The following is a 27,131-nucleotide window of genomic DNA, read 5'->3' on the forward strand; positions in this document are numbered from 1 at the left end:
TAAATGTAAATATATAGATCTCTATCACTGCCATTTTAGTCTTCCAATTTGTACTTTTGTCTGATTCACTAATGGGCACCTCGAAATTTATTTTCTTCTGTGCTTGTCATCCTTTTTCTATTTCTAACTATTTGGAAAAGTACCTGTTTCCTTTAAAGAATTTCATTTTCTCCATAAGATGACTCACTATAAATTCAATTATTACTTAGTGTCTAGACCCCTGCACAGGAGGTTGGCCTTGGAATCAGACTTAGTTTCCAGGAGCAAGTCATCTATCCTTGGGAAGACAACAGTCTGAAGCAGGTGACCAGTCCGCACAAAAAGCCTGACAGTTGTCATTGGGGCAGTCTTATGGTGTACACTGTCATTCTCGACCTAACCCATGCAGTTAGAGTAGCGCACTGAAAAGAACCTTGAAGAGCAGGGTCCTGATAGCTGCTCTTCCCAGGAGCACATCAGATGTGTCACTTTTGATCTTGTAGATGTAAATTTGCTCACCAGAAAATAAGGGAATTGAACTAAATTATCTCTGTTGCATCCAAGCTCTTATAATCCATTGTGGGGTAGATATATACAACTGCATGGTATGATCGAAACAAGTACCAGAATACACAATATTTCTTAGAAGCAACTGATCTATTTCTATCTTGGTGACCCAGTAAACTTTGGAATGGATGGTGTTTCAATTTTTGCTTTTGCCACCTGGAAAATGGCACTCTTTCCCCACAATTCCATGGCATGCATTGTGTATACTAAGCTTTGCCTTGCCTTTTACTGATAAAACTCTTCATTTCTGTTTGCCAGGGCCCATACGGTTTTGTATCCTGTTATGTTTTACGTGTCTCTGAAGGCATTTTTGGAATGAGGCATGATAGAAGCATACATAAAAAGGTAAGATGATGAAAAAAAAAGCTCTGGAGTCAGACATGCTGGATCCATCCTATCACTGGTTAGCCTGTTACCTAGGACAACTCTCTTAAGTCTCTGTTTCATCTTTAGTAACACAGGCAAATCCTTTCTTTTGAAGTTGCTGGAAAAATTAAGTGAGACAATTTAGCTAAAGTGCCGCTGCACGGTAGGTAAGCAACAAATACTAATTTCCTTCTTTTCCTCCTTTCTTTTTTCTACCTAACTTTATTGAGGTATAACTGACAATCAAAAAATTGTAATATATTTGGGGCACCTGGGTGGCTCAGTCTCTTAAGTAACCGATTCTTAGTTTCAGCTCAGGTCGTGAGCTCAGGGTAGTGGGATCAAACCCGGAGTCAAGCTCTGCGTTCAGTGTGGAGTCTGCTTATCTCTCTCTCTCCCCCTGTTTGCATGTGCTCTCTCTCTCTCTCAAATAAATAAATAAAATCTTAGGAAAATTGTAACGTATTTAAGATATACAATCTGATGGCTCGAAATACATAAACATTGTGAAATATTCATCACTGCCAAACCAACCAAAATATCCATCACCTCACACCTCTACTATTTTCCTTTTTTTTTTTTGCTTTTGTAGTGACTCCACCAAAAATCTATCCTTTCAGCAAATTTCAAGTGCACAATACAATACTGTCAACTAGGGTCACATTGCTGTATACAATTTCTTCAGAACTCATTCACCTTCTCACTTTTTCTTGATTTGCCCTGAATCAAATGAGCAAAACCCAGTTGACCACTCTAAGTCCTGGCAGGCTCTCTGTGTCATCCTGCATCTCTATTTCTTATGACAGACATCGTCCATATCACTCTGGAGATGGTGAGAGTCCTGACCCTTCAAGCCCTATATCTGCTACTACGTTTTAAATTACAGGGAGCCAGGGAGTTGAAAGGCATTGATTTCACATGATGCTTCTCATGAACAAAACACAATTTGGTGGTTAAAATCAGGAACTAAGCATTAGGGGAACATTTCTGATTTTGCTTGAGTTGGTCACACAATATTTGAAATCCCCAACCTTAGTTATAAAACAGAGCCAAGTACATTTGCTGTCTCTGAACTCTACAGGGATATTTGATGGATTCGCAAAGTGCCTTAGAGCTTGCAGATGAAAGGTACCATAAATTTAAATCACTTATGTGAGAAAACACACTTAGGATAAGGCACTCCGAGTAACCTAGTTTCTTTCCAAAGCATAAGCAAACACCCTTGAGAGTCATGGGAGGAGCTTCCTCTCTGAATGGAGATCTTTAGATGTTTGTGAATGACCATGTTATCATAGTCAAAATCAAGATTTTTATCCATAAATAACAAGTATTAAATGCCCACAGAATGTTCTGCAAAGAAGCAAATGGCTTCATATTTTCCAAGTCCAGTGGGAAAGATTCATTTCATTTTTTAAAGGTATTTAAGAGAATATATTTGTCTGAAACTCTTTACTTTTCCATCTTCAGAATAGAAAATTTGTAGACCTGAAAATCATTTCCAAAGAGTTTTAATGATGATATCTTTAATGCTTATAAGTTTAGGTCGCTCTGAAAAAAACTATATGCTTCGCAGCCCTTCTATAAACATCCTTGTTGCCTTTCATGAAGAAACGTTTGGAAAATCCAACGAGAGCATTGACATGCTGAGAATTCTCTCGGCCTTTATCCAAAGGCTTTGGAGGCTAAGCTTACCTGAAGGAGCCTTGCTTCTTTCTTAGAAAGACTGGTATGACATTTATGACTTTTCTTGAAAGAGGTCTCCAATTTTAAAAAGACCAGTTAACCAGAAGCCTCTTGTTGCCCTACGTAGGTTAAACAATGACAGTAGGGGTAGGATTGGGATGCCTTTCCTTCTTGGAAGATGGGCATGAGGGACACCTGGGTGGCTCAGTGGTTGAGCATCTGCCTTCAGTTCAGGGCATGATCCTGGAATCCCGGGATCAAGTCCCACAACTGGCTCCCTGCATGGAGCCTGCTTCTCCCTCTGCCTATGTCTTTGCATCTCTATCTGTGTCTCTTGTGAATAAATAAACAAGATCTTAAAAAAAAAAAAAAAAAAGGAAGATGGGCATGAACACCTGGAACCTAAAAAATCCCACAACCTGACCTAAAGAATCTCCAAATTCTATCAATTAATAATGAATAAATGAATGAATCATGAGGTACAGCTCATTGGTTTCTTCATTCAGTTGTTTATTAACTCAAAAAATTATTTTCATCATCTATTGTGTCCTAGACCTTAGAGTAGATGCTAAGCAGTTTCAAAACATTTAATGATTTCTCACTAAAACAATCAGCAGGAATTTACCGACACCTAAGACAAGCCTCAAAGCGTGCCCAAATCCCTTGAGATTTGGGAGGTAGAGGTAAGCAGGTAAATGGGGTGAAAACTCTTCTGTTCCAGATCCTCCAATCACTGGGTGCTCTGAAGAATATAACACTTTCATAATGTGCCCACTGAGAACCACTCTTTTTTTCTAAGGGATCTCTTATTGGTACATTCTTCAGAGTAAAAAAAGGATGGAATCAGAAGGGTACTGAAATAGAAGAGAAAGGCCTACACTACTTCCATTTACTGGAACTTTACGTACTTCATTACACGAGGCATTTTTCTGTATCTAAGAAGTACCACCAGAGGTTCATGGGCAAGGAGGTCCACTAACTTTACCTGTTCTGTAGCCAGTGTTGTTAAGATATACAGCAAAAGTCCGAGGTTCGTGCATCGCCTGCCATGAAGGGGAAGAGCAGTTCTCATTGTTGGTGTAGACATTGTGGTTGTGCACATACTTTCCGGTGAGCATGGAGGACCGGGAGGGGCAGCACATGGGGGTAGTCACAAAAGCGTTGGTGAAGGTGGCCCCCCCATGCTCCATAATCTTTCTTGTTTTGTTCATGACTTGCAGGGACCCTGGAAGGCACAATTCCAGCATTGTTTAGCAGAGCGCACAACACGAACACCCATTTATGCCGTGTCACTCAGTGACTCTATTCCCTTGATTTATTAATTTCCCTCCGTTGGCTTGAAGGAGTCTATAATTTGACAGCTCTCATTTCCAGAACAAAATTAAACATTTGGGATCCGACCATCTCAAGCATTTTGCAGAATAATAAACACATTTCAGCCTCTCTTCTCCTTACTCACAAAGAAAAAAATGCAGGCTAATCTGATAATTAAAGCTAGAATTTTAGATATGGAGCAAATTCAAAGCCCAGCAGCCTTTTGAAGATTACCAGGGAACAAGAGCCTGTTACACAGAGCATCAAAACTCCACCCCACCACATGCACACAATGCTTGTGACATTACAGAGGTTACTGACTCTAGTGTTTTAATTGTATGAAACTAAAGAGGAAAACTATTTTCTTTCCTATTAAATAAAAGTCCCTCCAAAATGCCTGTCTTTAATTAAAAAAAAAAAAAAAACTTCATTGTAACTTGGTATCCTCTAGCAAAGTCACCAAATACCTGCCAGTTTTTCTACCAGGAGAGCACTGCCAGTTTATATTTTCACCTGTTTACGTGTAATATTAAAAGATAGATCGTTCGCTTATGAAAAGAGCTATGATTCTATTGCTCTCAAAAGTATTTGCATAGAGTAAAATATTCCATTTTGACTGCAAAGGATGAAATTGTAACATAAGATTGCTGAGGAAGAAAAAAACTACTTCGATTACTCTATCCAGCCAAACACTGCAGCTGAAACACATCCAAATACTGCAGGAAAAAAAAAAAAAAAGCACAGGCTAGAATTCAATAGTCTTTTCAGGACTTGTCAAGAAATGCACTACAGAGCACTCCAGCCAAGCCCATTGCATTTGAATCCTGGAGCCTCACATTTCCAACAGGTCCCACTTCTTCCAAAGAAAGGGAGAAAGACTATGCAGTTTTCCAGCAAGGAAGGAAATCGTAATGCAAACCAGGCAAGCATTCAGAGCATAAGAGAAGCGTGCAATGGTCCAAAAAGCCACAGTTAGCCTGATTTTTTCACGTATTAGCTTTTCCTGTTCACATGAAACATATGAAAGCAGGAGGAAGGTTTCTAATTGGGTCTCATTAGAGCTCCCTAAAATAGGCTTCAGTTAGGAGGATTCCTAACTGCTTTTACTCCTCTGGTTGTCTTCGGGGGATCAAGCAACCTTTTTGTAATTGGTGAATAACGTGTAGTGAGTGCCCACTTCATGCTGAACATTCTATCAACCTCAGCACTCTGGGCTGCTCCCCCAAGTGTAGCATTAACAAAAGAAATGGAAAATTCTCTGCTGCCTTGGTCTTTAGCAGTAAACTATCTAGACGAGACCCTACATAGAGAAATCACTTGGAGATATTTGCAAAGCAACATAAGAGTGTGGAGATAGCAGTAGTGGTACAAATAAGGTTAGAGAGGACTGAACGGGGTGTTTGATAGGAGTTCTGAAACAAGAGATGAGGACAAATGGAAGGGGTGCAGGAAGGAAAACAAAAGATGGGCGAAGTGTGTTAGTGGCTCACGTTGGAGAGGATGGTATGTGCGTGCTCTGGATGTGGGAGAAGTAGAGGGATGAATACAGTACACTGATTTCCTAGAATAAAAAAACTGAGGAATTCTCTTGCCGAAATGTAAGAGGTAGAGTTAGAGAGTGGCTTCAAGCCTGGGCAGAGATATTTGGATTTGATAGAATGGCCAAAATAAAGGCAGAATAGGTTCTTTGTCAAAGGCATGAATGACTTGATAAGGAAAAAGTCTTCGAGGGCTGTTGTTGTGGCAACGGGGGATGGAGGTACGTGCACTGAGGAGGAAATAGGCTGGTTCATCAAGGTTACAGCCGAGAGGTCGCTGAAGCCATCAGGCCACGAGGCAATATGGACTTGAACTGGATTGTGCCTCTAAAATAGAGGGAGCCTCTAAGAAGCAGATCCAACAGACGCTGTAATGCATCCGAAGGTAATGAGTTGACTAATGCCTTCATGTTTTCAGCACAGGAAGAAAACTGGAAAAGTAATGGTTTTGCTGTTGCTCAAGAAGTAACTAAAAAGCCATATGCCCTGTAGAAGATCAAGGAAGTCCATTTCAGAAATGTGTTTTATATTTATTGATCATACAGGGGATATATCCTGGAGATGGAGATAAATAGATGGATAGAGACATGGTAGTGGGGAGAGAGCTAAATGGTCACGTCTATTCACTTATTCCCCCCTCCTCTTTACATCTCTGCAGTGCTTCCTTTGTGTAGTATCTCAAATATTGGGAAAACCCAGCAAACGCTACTTCGCCTACTACACTCTTTATTACAAAGAATGGGCTGTCAATTTGCTTTATGAGCCTTAGCTGATAACTAAGCAGCACTGGAAACCATCCTCCAAGGTCCTGAGTTACCTGCAATCTCCTGTTTACAGACTCATCTGGACTGCAAATATGGGATGGTAGATGGAAATCTGATCTAAGGTCAAATAATCTATAAACTGGCCCTAAGCCTTAGCCCAGTTCATAATCTGAACTTGCATCAGTAAGGGCTCCCCTCCCCTTCTAAATGCCACTCTGTCAATTAACTAAGCTGATCATGTCAAGGTCCTAAACAATCTATCCAAATTCTAAGCAGTCCCCAAATCAAAGGGATTGATGAGGACACTTGGTCCTCGGAGTCACCGTGGTGACCCCTGCAGCCCCACCATCAGGATTCCTGAAAGTTTCTCAGTAAAAACAAGATTCTGAAACAATGTTCCTCCAACTTAAAAATCCCTTGGAGAGCATGTTACATCAGAATTCTGAGCCCGCCCTGAGATGCTGATTAAGAAGACTTGGGGAGGCACCAGAGAATTTACACTTCTAACAAGCTCCCTGGTGAGCCTGCTGCTTCCTGTCCATGGCCCACACTCACACTCAAGAGAAGTATTCCAGGTTGGACACAGAGGCTGGGAAGCCTAGAGCCGAGAGAGACTTTAGCAGGTGCCCCTAAGCAGCTCAGCCCACTCCCGAGGCTGTAAGATGCTGCAGAAAGGAATCAGATACATCTATGTCCTGCTTACTCTCAGCCCAGTTCTCTTCTGAGTGTCACACCCACAACTCATTTAATCCTGATGATACACCTTCATAGCAGATGCTTTTAACCTATTATTCCCATATAAATATCACAGATGCTAAAACTGAGGGTCAGATGGACTAAATAACATTCTGAGGGCCACACGTACCCTAGGTAGCAAAGCCAGGAAGCAAATGCAGGCAATCTGCTCCATAGACCATGCTCTTAAGCTCCATCAAAGCTGAGTACTGGTTGTGACATTGACATTTTCAAGACTGAGAAACAGAAAAGGTGTCTGCTCATAGTCAAGAGATGTCTTACTTTCCACAGTCTGATATTTCACTTCATCTAGCCTCTTAGAGGAGACATTGACTCACAGAAATGCCTGCCTCCCGCCCACCCTCTCTTCAAGGGCTGATGTGATTCTCAGTAGCTCAGACCCAGTGAGGGCTGAGGGGGCTGCAGACGTGTCTGTCTTCATCACTGACAGCCACCCTGGCGTGAGATGCCGCCCTTGATCTTGGTGGGTTCTCCGCAGATGATGGAGCATAGGGACCCTACCCCTTCGAGCTGAGTTGATATGCAAGAGGAAGGAAAGCACAAAACAGTTCTTTTTTTTCATGGCCTTGTACTGCCTCCCTCACCACTGACATTGCAATACTGGCTTTTCATTGGGAAACTCTTCCCTAAGCTATTCTGTAATGAAATTCACCATTTTGCACTTACAGCTGTTGAGATGGATGAATGGGATGATGTCCTGCCTCACTGGTGGAAGAGCTCAGTTTTGTTTTAAGGTGCAGCTGCTCACCGCTCTGAGTTTCAGGACTTCGGTGCCTAAAACACCAACTGTGCTGATTCTCAATTATTAGAATGATTATTTCACAGGAATGATAAGAAGCTTAAGGCCGAAGACTCCTATAACAAGATTCACAAGGCAGGGCTTAGGAGGGTAAGAACGAGAAGAGAAAGAGCCCTGAACGTGAACTCTGGGAAACATCTGGATTTTGGTATAGATCACCTTGAGCAAGTCACCTCCTCTCTTTTGGTCCCATGTCTCAACTGTAAAATGGAGCTAAGAATTGTTCCCCAGCTAGAACACAGGGTTGTTGAGGAGCAAATGGCACGATGCTATTAGAGCACTTCACGCAAGGCGTGTGGTCAGTGGGGCTGGGATATCACTCTGTGCTCACCTCAACCCACCACATTAATTTTCTCCTTTTTCATCCCGCTGTCTATAATCTACATCTGAATTCCAAAAGCAGGAATCAGAGTAAACAAGTTGCCAGAGACTGAGTATTTGTGTCCCCCCAACCCCCACCAAATGTGTATGTTGAAACCTAACGACCCAAGTGATGGTATTAGGAGGTAGGACGTTTGGGAGGTGAATTAGATCATGAAGGTGAGGCCCTCATGAATGGGCTAATGTCCCTATATAAGAGACCCCACTAGGCTCCCTGGGTGGCTTGGCGGTTTAGCACCTGCCTTTGGCACAGGGCATGATCCTGGAGTCCCGGGATCAAGTCCCACATCAGGCTCCCTGCAGGGAGCCTGCTTCTCCCTCTGCCTATGTCTCTGCTTCTCTCTCTCTCTCTCATGAATAAATAAATAAAATCTTAAAAAAAAAAAAAGAAGACAGCCATCTATAAGCCAGGAAGCAGGCTCGCACCAGGCATTGACTCTGCAGGCGCCTTGATCTTGGACTTCCCAGCCTCCAGAACCATGAGAAATAAATGGCTGGTGCTTATAAGCCACTCAACCATCCAGTCTATGCTACTCTCTTATAGTCTGTTCAGGAGACAGAGGTCAGTGATCATTTCTATGTTTTAAGACTTAAAATGTTAATGCTGGCTGATAGTTAAAAACATCAGTTCTCTCCCCCTCCACATACAATTTCCCTACCTCCCCTTGTGCAAGGAGCCTGACTTCATTATCATTTAAAATTGTCCTTGGAGGTCGAAGCTTGACAAGGATGCTATGAAGTGACTGTAATTGGGTCCAGTAGCTGGTGGGGAGGCACTGCTGATGGGCCTGGCTGGAGCACAGAGATGGCCCAGGCCACAGCTGAGTCCTAAGTCTGCCAAGAAAAGCTGTCGCAGCGCCAGAGTTCCAGGTGGGGACTGGGGACGTCTGCACTGTAACCGCGATCAGCTAGGTCAGCAATGACCGGGAGCAGAGAAGTGGCACTCTTCAGGAACCCTGCAAGACCCACCACGTTTGCAATTTCACGGGAATATTTTTTAAAAATCAAGGTTCTGGGAACAGTACTTTGGATGATGGAGTATGGGATAGGTTACTAAGACCGGATGGAACCGTGGCCAGGAATTTAAATCATTCTACACACTCCAACTCATTTATTCTCACATCATCTGCGTGAAAAAGGTCAGCAGGGAGAAAGATGTCCAACTTCTCTGAATGACTTTTCCAAAATGACACAGAGAATTTGAATTACTTCATTTACATGTCAAACTTTACAAGACTTTACCTTTCTTGATTCAAGTATCTTAGCATTTGATTATTCAATGTTTTATACTATCAAACATTAAAGTTTTTCTTCTTTTTTTTTTTTTCTTAAAGATTTTATTTATTTATTCATGAGAGACACACAGAGAGAGGCAGAGACATAGGCAGAGGGAGAAGCAGGCTCCCTGCAGGGAGCCCGATGCGGGACTTGATCCCAGGACCTTGGGATCACGCCCTGAGCCGAAGGCAGGCACTCGACCACGGAGCCACCCAGGTATCCCCAAACATTAAAAGTTTTCACCAGGCCTGTTTATCATGTCTGGAAAAACTCACAAAGCCAGAAATCCAACACATAAATATTGCCATCGCCATCTCTTAAGGAAACTTTAGGCATGTGGGATTCAAATATATCTGGTTTCCTAGAGAGACACGCCTCTTTGAGCAATAGACAAGCAAGCATAACTCTTATTAATTGTACAGGGTTGTTTCTAGATGTCATCATTTTATGATAAGCTATGGTTAATGCTTTAAATACGTAAATGTCCTGTACTAAATACATCTATATTTTATTGCTATCTTCTCCCACCAACGGTTGTTAAAGTATGAAAACTTAAATGATGATATTTCCAATATTAAAAATGGCTCTATTGATCAATTGAATATTTTAATTCTGAAAGCATAAAGAAAAAATAACAAAATAAAAGAATATACCTTTTTTCTAGCAAAACAACGGGATTGGAGGGGAAAAAACCCCAGGCATTTCAGCGAAAGCCGAACGGAAGAGGCAAGATTGGAGAAGAGACCAAGAAGAAGATAATAAACCTGTCTAGAATGTCTCCAGGACACCAAGAGTCATTTTTTTCTCCTAAAGAACAACAGGCCATTAAAAGTGGAGACAAATGGGATGCTTGGGTGGCTCAGTGGTTGAATGTCTGCATTCGGCTCAGGGCATGTTCCTGGGGTCTGGGGGTCAAGTCCCACATCAGGCTCCCCACAGGGAGCCTGCCTGCTTCTCCCTCTGCCTATGTCTCTGTCCCTCTCTCTGTCTCTCTCATGAATAAATAAATAAAATATTTAAGAAAAAAAAAAAAGAAAAATCAAGGAGCTTTCATCTTTTCTGTTTTTCACATTTGATAGAGAGGTGGGTATATAGTGCTGTTCCTGAACATGAGAAAAACAGCAGTAGGGACATGATGGTAAATGGCAACTGCTCCTTGGCCTAAATGTTGGGGTGCAATGGAGAGTGGTGGGGGCCATGAGGACCCAAGGACATGCTCCATCTAGTGGGGCACTTGGATTCTTCTATAAGCATCAACCTGGCTGCGGTCTAGGAATGCAAAGTCTTATAGTTCTAGATTTTCAAAAAAAAAGTCAGAATCTGGATTTTTTTTTTAACATGAAATCGTCTGATTTTTAAAATGTTGTCTTAATTTTTAAAAAGTATGTTGGTCAAGCAAAACACATCTGTGGGCTGACTCAGTACTATAGATCCCAGTTGTGACCTGTGATTTAAAGAAACAAAGTATTATGTATTTCTTAATTCCATGCATGATCTGAAAGAAGCAATGGGCCAGCCCAATTTCTTAAGAATTTAACAAATGCCACATTGAGTCAGATCAGCTCCACATTTTGTTCCTCAGAGTGGCACCAAGGGATCCTTTTGGAAAGATTTAGAACCTAATTTCTTTGACTCTAGTCTCAGAAAGTTTGGGGAGTTCCGCAAACACTTTTGATTGTGTTCTTTTTTGGCTTATAAAATACCTTAAGTGCAGGAAAATACTAGAATAATGTGTCTCCTAGCTTTAATAATTTTATTTTTTTCTCTTTCAAAAGGTTTATTTTTTTACTGGATTTTTTTTTTTACTTTAAAAATTTATTTAAATTCAATTAATTAATATATAATGTATTATTGATTTCAGAAGTAGAGGTCAGTGATTCATCAGTCTTATATAACACCCAGTGTTCATTACATCACGTGCCCTATTTAATGCCCATCACCCAGTTACCCTAACCCTCCTGCCCCCCTCCCCTGCAGCAACCCTCAGTTTGTTTCCTATGATTAAGAGTCTCTTATGGTTTGTCTCTCTCTCTCTGATTTTGTCTTGTTTTATTTTTCCCTCCCTTCCCCTATGATCCTGTTTTTTTTTTTTTTTTTGTTTTTTTTATTTATGATAGTCACAGAGAGAGAGAGAGGCAGAGACACAGGCGGAGGGAAAAGCAGGCTCCATGCACCGGGAGCCCGATGTGGGATTCGATCCCGGGTCTCCAGGATCGCGCCCTGGGCCAAAGGCAGGCGCCAAACCGCTGCGCCACCCAGGGATCCCATGATCCTGTTTTGTTTCTTAAATTCCATATATGAGTGAGATCATATGATAGATAATGGTCTTTCTCTGACTAATTTCGCTTAGCATAATACCCTCTAGTTCCATCCACATCGTTGCAAATGGCAATATTTCATTGTTTTTGATGGCTGAGGAGTATTCCATTATATTTATATAGATCACATACTGGGTCACAGATTAGGTCTCAACTCGCACCAAAAGATTGGGGATACTTCCCTGCATGTTTTCGGACTACAGTGCTTTGAAACTTGAACTGTCACGAGAGGAACTTGGAAAGAACTTAAATACATGGAGGCTAAAAAGCATCCTTAACTAAAGAATGAATGGGTCAACCAGGAAATTAAAGAAGAATTAAAACAAAATTCATGACAACACATGAAAATGAAAACACAACTGTTCAAAACCTTTGGGGTGCAGCAAAGGCGGTCCTAGCTTTCGTATTTTTAAATGTTAAGCTTTTAAATTTAAGCTTTTAAGAAAGTTTAATATTTGATGATAATTGCTTCAGATGTAGTTTTCAAATTTTATGACAAAATATGGATATCATTGATATTCTTGGTTACTGCTCCTTCTTCTCCAGTGTCTGTGTGTTTTTCTAGCTTTAAAAAAAGTGTAAATCTTCCACCTATTAATATAGTCTAAAAACCTGAACTATTTACAGGTATAGACACAACCTAAGCTACCTTTTTAGTTATGCAACAAGTAAATCCAGAAGAGGACTAGTGGTTATGTCATTTCATCTTTCTACAGATTAACTTTTCTCCTGGGATAACGATCTTTGTCCTATCCACCCTACTTGGGTGGGATGAAAACAAGTGCAATAATGAGAAGGAATGTTCTTTGGAAAAAGATAATATGCAAGGTTCTAGCACTTTTATTAATGAATTCCTTATGTGTCTTACTCCCTTCACAAAGTACTAGTTTATTTTATTTGTCCTCAGACAAAGTTAAGGGAGTGGCCTCCATTCCTACTGAGTAAGAGCTTTCTTTCCGAGCTTAAATTAATAAACTCTGATTATGGCCCTTCTCAGTCTTTGTCTTTCCAGACAAAGAAGTAGAATAGTTTTATTCTTTCCCCCAAAAGAAAAGCATCCTATTACAATTTTTGTCATTGTTCTTCTAAGCCTTTTCTAAGTCTGTTATATCTTTCTGGAGGTACAGTAGCCAAAATTGCCTGCAGTATTACAGGTGCAAATAGTTTTGCTATCCTAGTCTATTTATGCATTTGGCAAGCATAATTACATGGAAGTAAAAAAACAAAAAACAAACAAGACGAAATCCAACCATATCAAACCACAATGAGATACCACCTCATATCCACTAGGATGGGTATTATAAAAACAAAAACAAAATGCCAGAAAAGAACACATGTTGGCAAGGATGTGGAGAAATTGGAACCCTTGTGCACTGTTGGTAAGAATGTAAAATGGTGCAGTTGTTATGGAAAATAAAATGACGGTTCCTCAAAAAATTAAAAATAGAATTATCAAATGATCCAGCAAATCCATTTCTTGGTATTTAACTCAAAGCATTGAAAGCAGGGTCTTGAGGACGTATTTAAACACTTATGGTCATAGCAGCGTTATTCACAAGAGTCAAAAAGTGGGAGCAACCCAAACTTCTATTAATAGATAAATAGATAAACAAAATGTGGTATATATATATATATATATATATATATATATATACAATGAATATTATTCAGCCTTCAAAAGGAAGAAAACTTAGATACAGGCTATAACATGGATGAGCCTTGAGGAAGGGTATTAGTCTAAGTGAAATGAGTCAGTCACACACACACACACACACACACACACAAATCACTTTGTCTTTATCTTAAGTGGCATAATTTCACTTATGTGACGTACCTACAACAGTCAAATTCACAGAGGCAGTAGAATGGTGGTTACCAGGGTATGGGAGTTATTGTTTAATGGGTATAGAATTTTAACTTTGTAAGCTGAAGAGTTTTGGACAATAATTGCATAACAATGTGAATGTACTGAACACTACCGACCTGCACACTTAAAAATGGCTAGGATGGTAAAAATAAGTGGACAAAAAACAACTAAAGTCTAGAGCAGTTAGGCTCAAGAAGAATTATTGAGACTCTTAGAGGAGACAAGGTAAAAGTCTTCAGCAGACAGTGTCCACTACAGACAACATAATTGTTAGGGCAGAGAAAGGAGGTATTTTCTAAAGTCTTTTACCTCATGGGTTCACTGTGGTTCATCACTGTGTTTTGCCAATGAAATAATAAGACCCATCTTATGCTTCTGTTATCTCTCTCTTAGAACCTAGAACATTGCTATGCATGTGCAGTGTGCTTTTAGGAGAGGTTCAATAAATATTTGGTGAAGGACTGATGGAAAGCATCGTGGTTAAATGTCAGCGGTGGAGACCTAGTCCTAACTGGTTCCTATGGTGAACCTAGGACTAGTAAGTTCATCACAGCCTACATGACTTCTCTAGTCTCATTTTACTTATGCAGTAATTGAAGAGAGTAAGAGCAACTACTTCATAGAGTTATCATGAAGATTAAATGAGCCAATACTTAGCATGAATCTGGCTAGAAAATCAAGGAAGGAGGTAGAGACAACTAAATAGGAAGTACATACATACCCGTCTATGTTGTATCCATTATAGTTGTATCTATTGTACCCACATGCTTCCAACAGAAGCCAGTACTTAGTGACTGCTCAGTAAATATTTACTGGATGAATTAACTAACTATAGGGTGAAACTAAAGGGTGAAGTTTTGAATTCTGTTAAAAATAAATTTGTCAAATAAGTCCTTAATTTATTTTAAGGGCAAGAACTCTATACTGAAGAGGTAGATTATGACAGATACTTGTATTCACTTCTGATATTTTTGTTAGCTTTGTCAGGCCCCTGTAGGTCCACTTGGAATTTTTTAAGCACCTACTATATTCCCAACATGGTCCCAGTATCAGGAACGCAACATGAACAAAACACTACCTCACTCTCAGGCCAGTATGGAAGCACATGATGGATTAAGGGCCATGCTGGAGGCATGTCCAAGGTGGTACAAAGGAAAGTTCCATCCACCTTGCTGGGAAGAGAGAATGGTTTTGGTGAAGAAAGACCCCCAAGGGCAAGGCAACTGAACTGGGTCATGAAGAATAGGTAGGGCTGGAGAGAGGGGGAAAGACAGTGGAGACAAGATGTACAAAGGCATGAAATATAGGTGAAGGAGATGAAACTACCAGACACCTTACCTTCAAGGATATGTAAGTAATTTCCACGAAGCACTGAGCAAAAGTGGGAAAAAAGGGAATAGTCCCATAGATATAGGCAGGGGCCAGATGGCCCAGAGCTCATTTGCCTACAGAAGAGAGTTTCTTAATCCTCTTGCCAAAGAGAAACCATGGGGAGTTTTAAGCAGAAGAGACCTGATCAGATACTTGTATGATAACTCTAGTCAGGGAGTGAAGAATAGATAAATCAAGTCTATGGGAGACAGGTGGGTCAGGTGACTATCAGGGAAAAACTAGGAGGTGAGAGAATGGTCTGGAGATCATGGCAGTAGTGAAAGGGGTGGATATAAGAGATGTTAAAGCAGGTGAATCCAAACATGTTCACTTCATTTTTACTTGCTCTCTATTTAAATGAAAAGTTAAACTGTAAACTACATACATACTAAGTCGTATGCCTCCGAGACTACATTTGGGCATGTTGCCTGAAAATCAATACTCTTATTTAAAAAGTGAAGTGAGAGACAGCAGACTCTGCAGGTCAACTTCAACAATCATTACCTGCTGCTGGTTTTTAGTGTGTTTGCTTCCAGCTAAACTGGGGGTTAACTCTGTTGGGATTCCATGATTTAGTTTCAAACTGGAAATTCAAGTCTCATTCCATGAAGACCAACTTCCAGCATGGAGGGTTTTCTCCTTAAGAACTAGACCCAGGGGAGCTCTGTAAGGAAGCCCAGCGTGCTCTGCTAGCACTAAGTGTAAAAGATACCAGATTGAGTGTGATGGGTAAGCCCAGCTCAGCGATTCCCGAGAGTGAGGAATTTGGTTCTAGGAATGAAAATGAGTGCTGGTGACAATTTCTAAGGACAAGCTTTTTATCTGTCCTAAGGTACCATGGAAGGTCATACCTAGACTTACAGACAAGACCACAGAGCTGGGCTATTAAAGAAAGTGAGAAGATAAACAACTGAATCAGATAAAAGCTCAGCTGGACCCACCAGAATTTGGCAGGCTTTCCAAGTGTTCTGAAATTGGCCCATTTTTTCTAATTCTTCAGAAAAGCATCATCTCTAAGGTGGTAGTAATGAATTACCACCAGAAGGTACGTAGGATACTGCAACTTTCAATTATCTAACAATTACCACAAGCTGTGACTATATCATTCCCTTTAATAATAATAACTGTTAAGAGAGAATAATAATATCTATGTTCATATACATGGCATAGAATTACAGCCATAACCTCATACTCTTGGAAGCAATTTTGCCCAAATATTTAAAAAAAGTTCTTGAGCAAGAGCTTCCCAGGTGCACAGTCGAATCCTTGACTTCTGTAGTATTTTCTCTTGCTCTTTTTCTTCCATCCTCCTATGATTCTAGGCCCCTCCCCAGGATGTTTCAAACACCTAAGACCAGAAAAGTAATGATGAAACAAGACCCGAATGCCTGATAATCAATACAAGTTCATTTTATGAACTCAGGTTGCTGATTGAGAGCCTCTCGCTAAGAGCCAAACCCCCAAATGTTCCCTCGGTGTTACTGATCAGGCGAAAGGTCAGCGAATCATTCGAGCAAAAGAGACTAACAAGTGAAAAATCCAGCGTCTCACCCAGCTCCACGTCCTGATCATCAGTGAGCACAAGAATAATGTTGGGTCGGATGTTTTTTCGTTCCTGCTGTATCCGTCCTCTGAACCTCTGGGATCTGACAGTGGAACAGTGGCCCCCCAGCAGTCCTGTAGCCAGGACAGCCAAAACCAGAGCACAGCAAGAATACTTCATTGTGTTGGGTCCAAGGTCACAAAACCAACAAGACGTCTCAGCCTCCTGGTTTCTGCAGGTCTGGGCGGTCAGAGAGAAAAGGAGAGGGGGAGAGGAAAATGAAATCCAAACCCCAAACACAGTTGCAGAGAAAGGGCTACAACTAAGGGAGAGCTGGCACAGGAGCTATTGGAGAGAGGGCTGCACATGAGTCACAAGTGGCAAACCCTCACGGGCGCTGGGGAGGATTTTAAGCACTTGATTATTTTGCAAATTCACTTATGTCCTTTATTCTCATTCCAACTTTTCCCATGTCAAAATTCATTGCCAAAATATAATTTCCAACACAGAGCTCAAATGTAAAAAGCCTCCCGACAGGAGCTAATACCTTGAATTAGGTATCCTGGTTGAATGATCAATTCCTGTACCCAGAGGTGTTCAGAACATCTGCAGATGGGGTCCTAGAGGGGGAGAAGAAATACAGAGGAAACGTCAGTCAAGGATCTTTTTTTTTTTTCCAGTCAAGGATCTTGATACAGATTTTGGTCTCAAGTCATCTCTTAAAATGGCATATAATACGTGTGTGTGTATTCAGATCTACACACACACACACACACACACACACACACACACTGTACTCCAAAAGGGAGAAACAGAAGAAAACGATATTCAGAACTGCTAAAAATGACTCCAAAAATATCTTCATTTCTCAATGAGCTCCCTAAAGTGGGGACACGGGTGCCATCCCTGCTCACACTCTGACAGTACTTTAAGCATCCCCCAGAAAACTCGAGATTGACCAGGGGGAGCCAGCGGCACCTGTGAGACCACAGTGGGTTTGCAGGGTACTTACAACCGGGGAGCGGCTGGCACGAGGGGGTGTGCTGGGGAGGGGGGGGCGCTGACTCACCTGCACAGACACTGAGTACTTATCAAGCAGAAGAAAATGCAAGGCTGTCATTTGTCATCTGCATTATGTCACTCACTACCCAGGAGAGTTCTTTCTGCTGACAAAGACTTCATAGTAAATGACTGGGAGGGCAACCTCTCCCAGCCCCCGAAAAGCTCCTAACTGTCCTTCATCAATCACCAGGGGGAAGGGGCGCTTCCTCCGGGCGAGGCTTGTCCCTCCGACCGGCCCGTGTCCTCCGCGCGCCAGCGCCTAAGGGGACAGAGCCCTCCTTCAACTGTCAGCCCAGCCTCACTATTATCAGGACCTGGCGCAGCGCCGCCAGCACCGAGGTTTTGCCGCAGCACATCTAAACCTGCAAAGCAAAATGATTGATTGGCTCTGAAGCTGGGGGTTACGGGCTACCCTTCCACATTTAAATAAATAAATAAATAAATAAATACATAAATAAATAAATAAATAAATCTGGAGGGGAGGGCTGCAAAATCTTTGCAAATCTGCCCAAGAGGAGACCTTTGAAAGGGTTAGAAGAATGCCCCTTTCACTTTAGAGCACCAACCTGCTGAAAGCGTTTCTCTTGGACTTGTGATAGCAAGCAAGAGGCTCATTAAAAAAAAAAAAGAAAAAAAAATCTTTCTTTTGGATGTCATGAGGGAACGTCTGCATGGGAATTTAGGCCGCCCTAAAATTAATTAGATAGCAGCCCGCTTTGTCAGCCACTCTGTCCCCACACACCTGAGGGTCTGTATTTTGAATTGCAACAATAAACTGGCAACAGATAAATAAGCATAACGAATTAAGTGTGAGAATTGTATGGCAGAAGAAAAGGGACTCCATCACTCATTTCCATGCCTTAAATTCTGGAGGGTGACATGGGGGCAGTGGGAGAAGAAAGAAGAAAGACTGTGGACTGTTTACCCCAGCCACACACATTATTTTGTTTTACACAAACACACACACCCCTATTATTTTAAACTTTATGAGCTGTTTTGTAAACAGTTCTAATGCTTTTCACTCTGCAGCCTGTAATTACTTTGAGAGAAAGACAGAGTGAGAGAGAGGGAGAGAGAGAGGAAGGGAGACACGCTCTATAAGAAATAGATTTTAAACCAAAATCTAGTGCTGTAGGAAGGCAGCCTGACTGCATTATCTGCAGAGCATCAAACCAACCACCTCCGATTGATCCTGTGGCTCTGAGAAAGTCAATACACAAGGTTTGGTGGGGGGTTTGTTTGCTTGTTTTTTTTTTTGTAATAACTCAGGCTTATTTCAGTGATTGCTGTGCATGCTGAACACTGAAAGCCAGCAATTGTTCTGCACTGACTGTTTGGTTTCTGTGCATTTGTTTCAAATCGTGAGAAAATTGATAGAAGCAAGAAAGACAGGAGAAGGAAAGAAAGAAGTCACACAATGGCTGTCTCCAGCAGGGCAGCAGCAGGCTAAACAGTTACAGGCCGACATGGGTCGGTCCTTTAAGTAGCAAGAGTTTGCTCACCTCTCAAAGTCTGCAAGGGTGTGTGAAGGGAGAGTGAGCAGGAGTTGCTTGCATCCGCTCTAGTACTAAGCCAGCCTCAGCTGACAGCAGTGACCCGGAAAGTACAGTCAGACTCCTGGGGTCGTGCAAACAGGAGCACTCGGAGTTTAAATAATCAGCCCCACACACGAAACTGAAAATTCTTCGCAATTAAGATGCTGATAACATTCCCTGGAACCCAATCAACATTACTGGTTATTCTTTTCTTTATCTTATTTATTTTGTCTCTTCCTTTAGGAAAAAGAAAATTAGCCATAATGGTACCTTGAATAAACTACATTGAACTGCATTGAAAAGCGTTTCCTAATGAAGAAAGGGGACAGCCAAGGAGATGCATTGTTTTTCCCCCTGTAAAGTGACCTTCTTTACAGAGTTAAAGGTGCAGAGAAGCCTGAATTTTTTTTTTTCTGCCACAGTTTATTATCGATTCAGGGGGTGCATATGGAAACATGGAGAAATTGAATGGTGCAGAAAACTGGACTTTCAGGCAGGTCTGACCAGCAGGAGCGTGCTATCTTCACCCCATCTCCCTTCACTAAAACACAAAACCCACCATTCTGAAAAACCTGCACACAGACAATTCCTCATTCAAAAATGACTTTTTAAAACCTGTCATCCTCTCACTGCCTGGCTTCCAGCTCCAGAAGGAAAAGAAGTAAAGAAGAAGAAGAAAAAAAAATTGACAGACAAATGCAGAACTTGACAAAGGAGACAAGGATGCAATGTTTGAATTGGATACTTTGTGGTGGACGACAAGTGTCCTTAGAGACTAACAATTTGTCCTGAGAAACAGCAGAAAATGAGAGAAATGGCAAAAGAGGGGGGGGGGGGAGTTTCTCACACACCCAAAGTGAGCTCGTGGAACGGTGTTGTATTCATGAATCAGGACCAGCATACAAGCTGCCTTTTCTTCAAGCTCTAAAATGAAAACACCAATTGTAGCTATGGCCAGTTGATGTGGAAAGTTTTTTTAGGGCTTTGTTTAGGGCAGTCAAGCCAAACTATAAATGTGACATTAAAAGTTTCAAGTCACATATAAAGGGGAAAAAACACAACAGAAAGACTTCAAGCCAACTGGACGGAAAGTCTAGCTCACATTTGCTCATGGAGCAACACTAAAAACCAAATTGTTGCCTAGGCAGGTAGATGTCTGGCTTCACCACGGTCCCCTGTCTGGGCAGTTGGTGCTGAGGTATTGGAGGTGACTGGCAACATACTGAAAGGGTCCTGCTTTGTCCACTGTGGTGGGTCTCAGGGTGTAACCCTGGACTTTTGGGAGTCCCTGAGATCCTTTTTGGGGAGAGGCTAAGAGGTCAGCACTATTTTGATAAGAATAGTGACACATTTGCTTTTTTCACTCGGTTGACATTTGCACTGATGGTCTAAGAGCACTGGTGGATAAAACTGCTTTTGTCCAGATAAAGAGAACATCACATACACTTAAAAAAACAAACAAACAAACACACCCAGTTTATCCAAGATGAAACAGTAAAATGACTAATTGTACTAATTAAATTTTGTTGTCTCTGTAGGTCTGAGATAGTTCAGGAACAGCACTTGTATGACTAAATTGCAGGCATAACTAGCCACTACTTTTTTTTTGCTCTAGGAATGCTATTCTTACTTGGAAGAATTATTTCGACTTGGGTATTTGGCAGACATTTATTAAGGAATAAATGAAATGAGACTGTCATTTCAAGGAAAACAGCTGACAATATTTGTTGTATTTGTTGCCACTGATAGAAATCTAGCATCCAAGCTAAAATCAGAATTTTGAAAAACTTGTATCTGCCAGATACAAAGAACTTGGTAGCTTTCCAATGTGTAAAACATTTCAATGACATTGATGCTGATATTAACAAATGTTATTTTTTTATATTGAAAAATGAAATGTGCCAACATTTAGTATATTTGCATAATTCAGTGAACCAATGTTTCCTAAATGACCAAATAAAATGCTACAAAATCATAAATAAGCAAAAAAAAATTTCAAAGTGCCATATGAAAATTTCATTGGATTTTAATGAAACAGAATATGAAAGCTCATTGATGGGGTTTCAGATTACTTGGGACAACTAATCGTTAAGAAGTCACCACTTGTCAAGTTTTGGCTTAGTATCAAAGGAGACCTATAAGTGTCTGAAAAAGCCATTAAAATACTTTTCCTTTTCCAAGCACTTATCCATGTGAGGCTGAATTTTATTACTATATTTAAGCCAAAACAATATATTTCAACAGATTAAATGCAGAAGTAGATATAAGAATCCAGCTCTCTTCTATTTATTTATTTATTTATTTATTTATTTATTTTTAATTTTTTTTTAAAATTTTTTATTTATTTATGATAGTCACAGAGAGAGAGAGAGAGGCAGAGATACAGGCGGAGGGAGAAGCAGGCTCCATGCACCGGGAGCCTGATGTGGGATTCGATCCCGGGTCTCCAGGATCGCGCCCTGGGCCAAAGGCAGGCGCCAAACCGCTGCACCACCCAGGGATCCCTTTTAAATTTTTTTTTTTTAATTTTTTATTTATTTATGATAGTCACAGAGAGAGAGAGAGAGGCAGAGATACAGGCGGAGGGAGAAGCAGGCTCCATGCACCCAGCTCTCTTCTATTTAGATAAATATGTATAAAAATGTAAAACGAGGGAGTCCAGGTGGCTCAGTGGTTTAGTGCCACCTCCCTTCCAGGGTGTGATTCTGGAGTCCCAGGATTGAGTCCCACGTTGGGCTCCCTGCATGGAGCCTGCTTCTCCCTCTGCCTGTGTCTCTGCCTCTCTCTGTGTGTCTCTCATGAATAAATAAATAAAATCTTTTTTTTTTTTTAATGTAAAACAATGCTGCTTTAGTTACAAATATTTTTTTTTGTTTGGAAAATAGAGTTATTTTTCACAAAATATATCATTTAACATGTAATAGATTTATTATTATTTTTGAAAGAATTTAAAAATATTTTTTAAATCCTCCAGTTTCATTTTTTAAAATTTATTCATTTGCAAGAGAGAGAGAGAATGAGCAGGGAGATAGGCAGAAGGATAAGCTGACTCCCCATTGAGGGACTCAATTCCAGGACCCCTAGACCATGAGCCCAAGTCAGATGCTTAACCGACTGAGCCACCCAGCGGCCCACCTTAGTTCTATTTATCAGTAGCTATAATCTATAGAAACAATGGCTCTTGAGAGTCTTCAATAAATTTTATTATTATAAAGGGATCCTGAGCCCCAAAGTTTTGAGAACTGCTGGCCTGGCATGTACCTGGTACCATAGTTAAGCCCAGATTTTCACCTCCAAGTCTGTAGATCTGGCCCTAGTCACAAACATACATGTTTTTTTGTCCCTTAAAACCCTGAAACTGTCCTAAGTTCTTTTTTTTTTTTTGTCCTAAGTTCTAAATGCCTAGTATACATAGAGGTTTTTGATGAGTGATGACACCCTGTATTTTGTTTGTTTGTGTTTTAATCTGAGGATAATACAGAATTTTACAAATGAATGCTTACAGATCTAAAGTATGTGAGGGACAAGATCAGAACAACCCACTTAGCACAGAAATAGACCTCTCAGGGATGGGGTAAAAGAATTACTCTAGTAGGAAACAATGTCACCCCATAGTTAGGGCAGAAAAAAAAAGGGACAGCACATCCAATTCAAACAGCAAGAGAGATTAGGCCAGCATTATGCAATTATTCAAAACTGAATTTAGCCAGAACACACTTAGTTTATCCTAAGAGTGAAGTAAAATAGGATTATACCAGCCAGAAGCTGGTATCTGCATTCTGCCCCCTCTACCCACGGCAAATCAATTTACTCACAATCTAAGGGTGGGTTTGGCTTTCAAGTTTCCCATTCATTATTTTTTTTTTCTCTAGGAGAAGTCTTCAGGACATGCTATCTTCTTTATAATATATGTGAAACCATGAAGGAGCTAATTTCTTTTTTCAAAAACCTCATTGCTGGCAAAGTTCATCTACTGTTAATCCCCAGAAAGCATATTTCCTGATCTAATTTATTGCAACTCCAAGCAAAGGAGATAGACCATAGTCTCCTTCTGGTGCAGTAACATTTTTATACCTCTGTAATAATAAATCTCTTCCAACAGCCAATGACAGCTGAAAAGCATGCATCTCTGACCTGGAGCACCTTTGGGGAAATACTGGGCTAAATGATGAAATCCTCCTCCAAGAATATTTGCTTTCCTTCCCTTTCTCCCTTTCTACTGTTTTTTCCCACCAATGTGTGAATCCTGAAATTGAAAGGAACCTTGAATAGCCATCTATTCACAAAATTGTTAGCGTTGGTTGTCCTTGGGGTATGGTGAGGGAGGGGAACGGATTTTGTTTTTATTTCATTCATATCTATATTAGATGTTTTTCAATGGTCTGTTGCATTATAAAAATAGAGATAAAAAATTTAAGTCTTCTACATTTTCCCTCTGTCTTCTCAGGGAGGAAGAGAATAGATAGAAGGAGCAGTGATAAGCATGAAGTGAGAGGTTATAGCAAGAAATGTACTTTTGAGACTCAGCCCCACAAAGATAGAAACTAAAACCAAGGGCATTATAGAGAATGCAAAAAGTCCAAGACTAAGGTTCGTCCAGCTTCTTTTAAATAGGAATTAGCAAAACAAAGGAGAAGAATAGTCTAAAAATTATGAAAAGAGCCAAAAGGATCTGATATTTCTCAACCAGATGCTGCGAAGTGTCTCAAGAGTCTGATAATGGTCACTAGTTTCAGTGGTGGCAGTGAGAACAAAGAGATTATTGGAGTTCTCAAAAAAAAAAAAAAAAAAAAAGGAAAGGGAGCATTGGAAATTTCAGTTCAAGTGAGCCTCATGAAAGACAGCAATATCAAAAAAAAAAAAAAAGAATTACAAATGTGGTCTTAGACATCTTAGCTAAGTCTTAAAGTATATGGCTTATTACATGAAATTTTATTAAATTAGCCTTCAGTGTTATGTATTTATGGCTCATTTATTTATTTATTTTTAAAAAGATTTTATTTATTTGAGAGAGAAAGAGCAAGGGGGGAGGGAGATAATTCCCAGCAGACTCTGCACTGAGTGCAGAAACTGATGCAGGGATCAATCCCACGACCCCAAGATCATGAACTGAGCTGAAACCAAGAGTTGGAGGCTTAACCGACTGAGCCACCCAGGCTCCCCTATAGTGTATTTATATTTAAGTATCTTGAGGTATTGCATTAATTAGTAGAAGTGGTTTGTTGTGATAACAAATTCCAACTATCAACGGCTTAAAACAATAAAAGTGTATTTGTCACTCATACTACAAGTCACAGGGTGGTGGCAGGAAGCTTTGCTTTGCCCAGTCATGCATGGACACAGGCTGACAGGGGCACTGTTGTCTTGCCGCTGCCTTGGACCAGGAGAGGCAGAAACAAAACTTGGAGAATCTTGCAGGAGAGCTTTTCATGGCTCCAACTTGGGAGTGACTCAGAGCATACCTAACATTTCATTGGCTGTCATTGTCACATGGCTCCACCCAGCCACAAGAGGGGTGAAAATTTGGTGGAGCAGATGAAGTGTTTGCTGAACACTACAGTCTATGCCACAAGCAACAGATTTCATCAGCACCTTCTGTATTTATTTTGTTTTCTCTCTCCAGACACACACACAGGTGTGTGCATGCACACACATGCTCGTACTTAAGATATGTGTATAAACATACTTAGACGCACACAGACACATATTTCAAGTAATGAAGAAACATCGTCTTTGTAGCTTAAAGTTCAACCATTCCTGGATACTAACAATGTACTTTTTAGCAGATTTATAGATTTTGGGGGGGGCATGTTTCATTTTTGTTTGTTTCCTTTATGTACATAATCTATCACAATATGAATTTATTTTAAAGTTCCATAATTCTTGTAATACATTTAAGTTGAAGAAAATATATTTTTAAAAATATTTTGTTTATTTATTTGAGAGAGAGACCATTAGTGGGGGTTAAGGATAAAGGGAGAGGGAGCAGGGAGCTCCCACACTGAGCAGGGAGCTCAATGTGGAGCTCAATCCTAAGACCCCGGGATCATGACCTGAGCTGAATCTCAGGCAGATGCTGAACCAACTGAGCCACCCAGGTGCCCCTGAAGAAAATATTTTTAAAAAACCAATTAGAGGTTGTATTTACATTTCAAAAGCGTTTTTCTAGATATTTTCCTGTAGTTATAATCTATGTGAGGAAAGAGGAACTCCTGACTTTACAAAATAAATTAAGCCCCAGTCAAAAGAGTTCCACTGGCCCACTTTCTATGCCATAAAGCTCCCCACCAATATAATGCTTGTTAACATTTTCTAAGGTTTTCAATACAGCAGAGTGGAGTTACAAGTTCCTTCTGAGGGATCCTGCTGGCCTCACACGGAGTGATGACCAAGAAAGAGAATCTGGGAAACAGAGTGTGAAAGATGAATATGCATTTCAAAACAATGCTTGTTCCTGAAGACTTAGGGCCAAATATGGAGAGTAATCCCCAAATGTATTATTTACAGGAGAACCTTTTAAAAAAAATCAGACGTTCATATTTAAATCAACTCCTGTGCTCAGACATTGTCAAGAAATCTATAAATTCAGATTAGTTCATGTATTGAGATTTCAAAAATACTCCTTCACAAATTGTACTAGGAACTACTATTTTGAGATTTCTTAGTATTACTGGCTAAAGATGTGACTCCAAAGTCTTTTAACGCCAATATCATCTTCAACATGTGTTTTATATGTCCCTGAATCCCTTATACTAGGGTTAGATTCTTGTCTCTCCTTTACTTGTACACTTACCTCTAAACAACTGGGAAGCACAGCTGTGTATTTATCAAGTAAAAAGAGCAACTCTACTTAGGTTTCAAGTGAAATTCAGGCCTGAGATCATGGAAAATACTATCACATGAGGACACATTGAGTAACTAATGGGTTGATCTAAGAAAATAAATTTATTAATCTTAGCCATAATGCGTGCCTAAAGCATATGATGAATGCAAATTGTCTATTCTTGTTGACATCCCTCAGATATATGACATTCTAAAAAAAAAAAAAGATATATGGCTTTCTTGTCTAATCAAATGCATCTACCTATCCTCAAATCATTATCTGGACCTAGAGAGATTTATCAGTGTCTTCAGATTGATTAGCACGTGAAGAGTACAGTAGGAGATTTTTAGGACCATAAATTCACAAACATTTACTGATTGGAATGATGCTCCTCGCATCAAAGGCCTGTAGAAACTTGAAACCTAAAATATGCCTTCTGTCTTAGTTTGTTGTCTGGGCAGAAGCTGAGAAAAATTTTAGCTGATAAAAACTGACGTTTGGCTCTATTGTTACAAAAGAGTAAATTTTATGACATTTTAAGCTGAAGAATTTATCGAATGAAAAATTTGAGTCATATGATCACCTTAAACTATTATTTGTCAGATTTGTAAGACAATCTTCCAGAAATGGCTGAGATTAGGATTTCTGTCTATGAATGTTTGGGGTGAATTTATGTTATTTTCACTGGAGGTCCTTTCCTTTCCTTTTCTCTTTTCTTTTTTTTCTTTTTCTTTTCTTTCTTTCTTCCACTGGAGGTTCTTTAAAAACAGATGTTTACAGTTGGACGAGTCCCTTTAATTTCATCTAGATCATAAATACCCAATGGTGTTCCACCTCCAGAATTTATTTTCTCACTAACTACTCTACTTTGTTTTAAACCTTCATTTCTCAGCACACACAAGAACGGCACTTGTCACACAAAGGAGCTGATATAATTAAACCAGATGATGTGCCCCACAAGTAAAATCAGCCATTCATGAAAGCTGGTCACCAGAGGCCATTTCAAACAATGCATATTTCAAAGTAATCTAAAGTAATCCCTTCTCTCTACTGATTTGGTTTCCATGAAGTCTTAAGCACATGTGTGCTGCAAAAAGGAGGCTTATTAAAACCTGATGTGATATTAGAGATTATAATGCAACAGGGTTGGGCTGATTTTCATATCTGAGTCCTCAAAAAGAAAGCAA

At 40.3% G+C, this 27,131-nt stretch overlaps 1 protein-coding gene across 11 annotated transcripts in view; it reads right to left on the reverse strand.

Annotated features, from left to right (window-relative positions):
• SULF1 (sulfatase 1) overlaps window positions 1-27,131 on the reverse strand; it is a 175,546-nt gene that overhangs the window by 65,103 nt on the left and 83,312 nt on the right. For all 11 annotated transcript variants that reach the window (XM_041769182.1, XM_041769176.1, XM_041769180.1 and 8 more), the window contains 3 exons: window positions 17,072-17,144; window positions 16,533-16,764; window positions 3,581-3,820 (listed from right to left, as the gene is read on the reverse strand). In XM_041769182.1, coding sequence (XP_041625116.1) covers window positions 3,581-3,820; window positions 16,533-16,704 — 412 coding nt within the window. In that variant the 5' untranslated portion in view covers window positions 16,705-16,764; window positions 17,072-17,144. The remainder of the gene's footprint in view (window positions 1-3,580; window positions 3,821-16,532; window positions 16,765-17,071; window positions 17,145-27,131) is intronic.

The sequence above is a fragment of the Vulpes lagopus genome, chromosome 9 (assembly GCF_018345385.1).
Source record: "Vulpes lagopus strain Blue_001 chromosome 9, ASM1834538v1, whole genome shotgun sequence".
Taxonomy (NCBI): domain Eukaryota; kingdom Metazoa; phylum Chordata; class Mammalia; order Carnivora; family Canidae; genus Vulpes; species Vulpes lagopus.